General features: G+C 37.8%; 1 protein-coding gene across 1 annotated transcript; it reads left to right on the top strand.

The window, feature by feature from the left end:
• Window positions 1-823: 823 nt before the first annotated feature.
• Window positions 824-1,153, top strand: LOC132042991 (uncharacterized; the record flags this gene model as incomplete). Its single annotated transcript, XM_059433491.1, has 1 exon — window positions 824-1,153. A coding segment is annotated over exon 1 (330 nt), but the record flags the coding sequence as incomplete, so codon positions are not given.
• Between the last annotated feature and the right edge of the window lie 2,578 nt (window positions 1,154-3,731).

Raw genomic sequence — 3,731 nt, 5'->3', positions numbered from 1 at the left:
AAGAGGCTCGTAGCTCGCGATACTCCATCCACCCGTGTGCTACGAAGATGTACCAAGACTTGCGTGGATTATATTGGTGGAAAGGTATGAAGGCTGATATTTTGAAACATGTGACAAGTTGCTTAAATTGTCAGCAGGTCAAATATGAACATCAAAAACCCAGCGGAGTAATGCAAAACTTGATTATCCCAGAGTGGAAGTGGGAAAGGATTACGATGGATTTCGTAGTTGGTTTGCCGAATACTTTTAAGAAACATGACTCAGTCTGGGTGATTGTGGATAGACTCACCAAATCTGCTCATTTTATACCATTTCGGGTTACTCATACCACAGAGCAGTTAGCAAATATTTACCTCTGTGAGATAGTACGACTTCATGGTGTGCCTATTTCTATAATATCTGATCGAGGTGCACAATTTACTGCTAAGTTTTGGAAGTCTTTTCAGAAGTCGTTGGGTTCATAGGTCGAGTTGAGTACAACTTTTCATCCACAGACTGATGGACAATCTGAGCGGGTTATTTAGATTTTAGAGGACATGCTTAGAGCTTGCGCGATTGATTTTGGTGGCCATTGGGACGATCAATTTCCTTAGCGGAGTTTGCTTGTAATAATGACTACTAATGGAGTATACGAATGGGGGCGCCGTTTGAGGCTCTATGGTCGCCGGTGTCGTTCACTAGTTGGATGGTTCGGACCGGCCAAGACAACTATTAGGTCCAGATTTGGTTCAGCAAGCCTTGGAAAAAGTTCCATTGATACAAGAACGGCTTCGGACAAAGACAAAGAATACAAAAGTCCTACGCAGATAAGAAAGTGCGTGATATGGAGTTCATGAAGGGGGAAAAAATCTTTCTAAAAGTGACCCCTATGAAAGGAGCTATCAGATTCGGTCCGAAAGGTAAGTTAAGTCCTAGGTACATTGGTCCTTATGAGATTTTGGATCGAATTGGGTTGGTGGCATATAGACTTGCTTTACCTCCGAGATTGTCTGATGTTCATCCTGTATTTCACGTGTGTATGCTAAGACGATATGTTGGTGATGATAGCCATAAGATTCAACCAGAGGATGTGGAGCTCGATGAAAATTTGACTTATGAGGAGGGTTCGATATCTATTCTTGATAGGCAAGTGCGACAATTGAGGTCAAAGAAGGTAGCTTCAGTCAAAGTGTTGTGGCGTAATCATCCAACCGAGGAGGCTACTCAGGGAGTACGGAGGCGGATATGCGAGATAAATATCCTCATTTATTTGACGCGATGTATGATCTATATCCGTTCGAGGACGAACGTTATTTTAAGTGGTGGAGAATGTAATAACCTAATTTTTAAATAAGGGTTTATTTGGTAATTTTAGCTAAAAGGATTTTAAAAAAAATATATAAAATAAGGAATTTAGTGGGCCAAGCCCGAAAAAGGAAAAGGAAAAAAATAATTTAAAAAGGAAGGGCTGAAGCCCCAATTTGAAAGAAAGGAGAAGAATGATTTAAAAAGAAAAGAAGCCACCGTGTCGTAGGCAGAAAACGCGTGGCTGTAAAAAAGAGAAAAAAAACGCGTAGAAGAAAGGGAGAAAAAGAGAGGAAGGGAGAGGAGAGACATAAAGATTTTCCACCCAACTCATCAAGGTAATGACTCTAATCTTTTATTTAAGTTTGTTACATAATTATGGGTGAATCTTTATGGTGAAAACATGGGAATATTTTGAGGAATGAAGAAAGTTTAGCTCTAGGGTTCTCAATCAAAATCATTGATTTGAAAGGGCAAATAGTGTCGGATTTTAGACTTCTATATATCGTTGGAATCCACTCGTTAAGGCCTTCCCGAAACATATGTCTTGTCCGATTTTGAACACATTGACCGCAGGGCGTTTTCGTCCTTTAAAATTTGACTTTAACCGTTTAAGCCTCTAAAATATAGAAGTGGTTTACCTTAAGGGGTTTTGACCATTCTAAAATCCGTTTTTGTTTAGTTAGTGAGGCAATCCGAGACCGGAGAATGCGCTTTTGATTTATTAGGAAGTGTGCTTGAATTGAGAATTTGGAGACTTAAGCTTTGGATACTTGCTTTTCAAAACCCGTTTTAAAAATATGTTTGTCCGCTCTCGGTCCACGTGTTGGGACGAGCGTGCAGTGTCTTAATCGGTGTCCTTAAGGCCGCCCGCATATACTATACTTTCAAATAATTCAAAACTCTCTTTATAAATTATTTTGTGATGTGATATAGCTGGAGCTACGATATCGGGGCATCGTGTACGCTTCTTTAGCATTTGCATGTTTTCGATTTATCAGTATCATGGTATGCTTCCTTAGCATCGTGTATGCTTCTTGATGATATTGAGCATCGTGTATGCTTCCCTAGCATTGTGTATGGTCTCACATATTTGGCACATCGTGTATGTTGCCGTGGATTCATAGTGTTGAATAATTCTTTGAATCGCCACTTATGACGGTTCGTATATAAATTGTGCTTCGAGATATATAATATATTTGATAAATAGTGGTTTGACCTTGGTTGCTATTATATAATGATATATTCATGTGCATAATATTTTGTGTTTGTTGTGTGTTTGTATTTTCTAACACTTGTTCCGTGGTATTTGAAGTATGGTCGAGGATCTTACCGGGTTATATTTATGTATAACTCACTCCTTACCTCGCATGTCCATGTGCAGAGCACCGTCGTCGAGAACGAGGGTCAATTGAAGACTTCGTGAGTGGATTCTCGTTGGCCGAGGTGAGCCACTTCATTGCTCGGAGGCAACCATTTCAGCCTTATCTAGTTTATTTCTAGTTATTTCTTTTATTTTGGTTTACATGCCCGACACTCAAACTCATGTAACTTTGTCGATGTTTTATGGTCTTAGCGTGGGACGTGGGCTAGAGATTCTTTTTATCTTAGTTGGTGGTTTTCATAAATCGATTATGGATTTGGTTGGTGACTATTTCGCATTTTTATCATTAATAACGTTGTTGGACCTGCACTTATTTTCTTTTAGTGCTTTCGTAAATGATTAAGAGTATGATATATGGTTCACCTGGTGGTGGTGTTTGCTGGGTGCCAATCACGTCTAGCGGGTATTTTGGGACGTGACAATAAAACTAGCTTGAATTTTATCCAAAAATGCTTCAGCCAGCTGGGTTCGCATTGGGGTTCGTTTGGTTTGTTTGCCGATTAAGAGAAATGAAATGTTTAGAGGTTTGGCTTAAGAGCAGATATGGGCCGGGTCGGCTTAAATTTTGGGTTAGTCGTTTAGTTTTTATTTGGGCCAAGAATAAAATAGGGGAGGGGCTGGTCATTGAAGCTAGTAATAGTGGTCAAAAAAATTGATTTAAAACATAGCCCTTTTGTTAATAAAGTGATCAATTTAAACTGGTTTGAAATGAAATTAAGACAAGCCATTTAATCAATTAATTAATCAAGCTTCTTAACTCTGACAAAGTAAAATAATTATGTACCATAATGGATCAATTATAGTAATTAAGCCTCAAGTGACTTCATTTGACAATTTAAAAATACGTACTTAATTAAAACACTTGTTTTGACATAATCTTCATTTTTTAAATTAATAAATATACTTAAAATAGTACACAATTACTTAAAATATACATAACATATATAATTCGGCAAAATATCACCAAAAGCTGTTTTGGAAAGTATTTTTTGATTTTTCTGAATAATTCTTTTACTATGTTTGTGATTGAAGAAGCTTGACTAGTTAATTTAAAATTTTGGAG

The sequence above is a fragment of the Lycium ferocissimum genome, unplaced genomic scaffold (genome assembly GCF_029784015.1).
Source record: "Lycium ferocissimum isolate CSIRO_LF1 unplaced genomic scaffold, AGI_CSIRO_Lferr_CH_V1 ctg19632, whole genome shotgun sequence".
NCBI classification, from domain to species: Eukaryota; Viridiplantae; Streptophyta; class Magnoliopsida; order Solanales; family Solanaceae; genus Lycium; species Lycium ferocissimum.
This window is presented reverse-complemented; position numbering and strand designations above follow the sequence as displayed.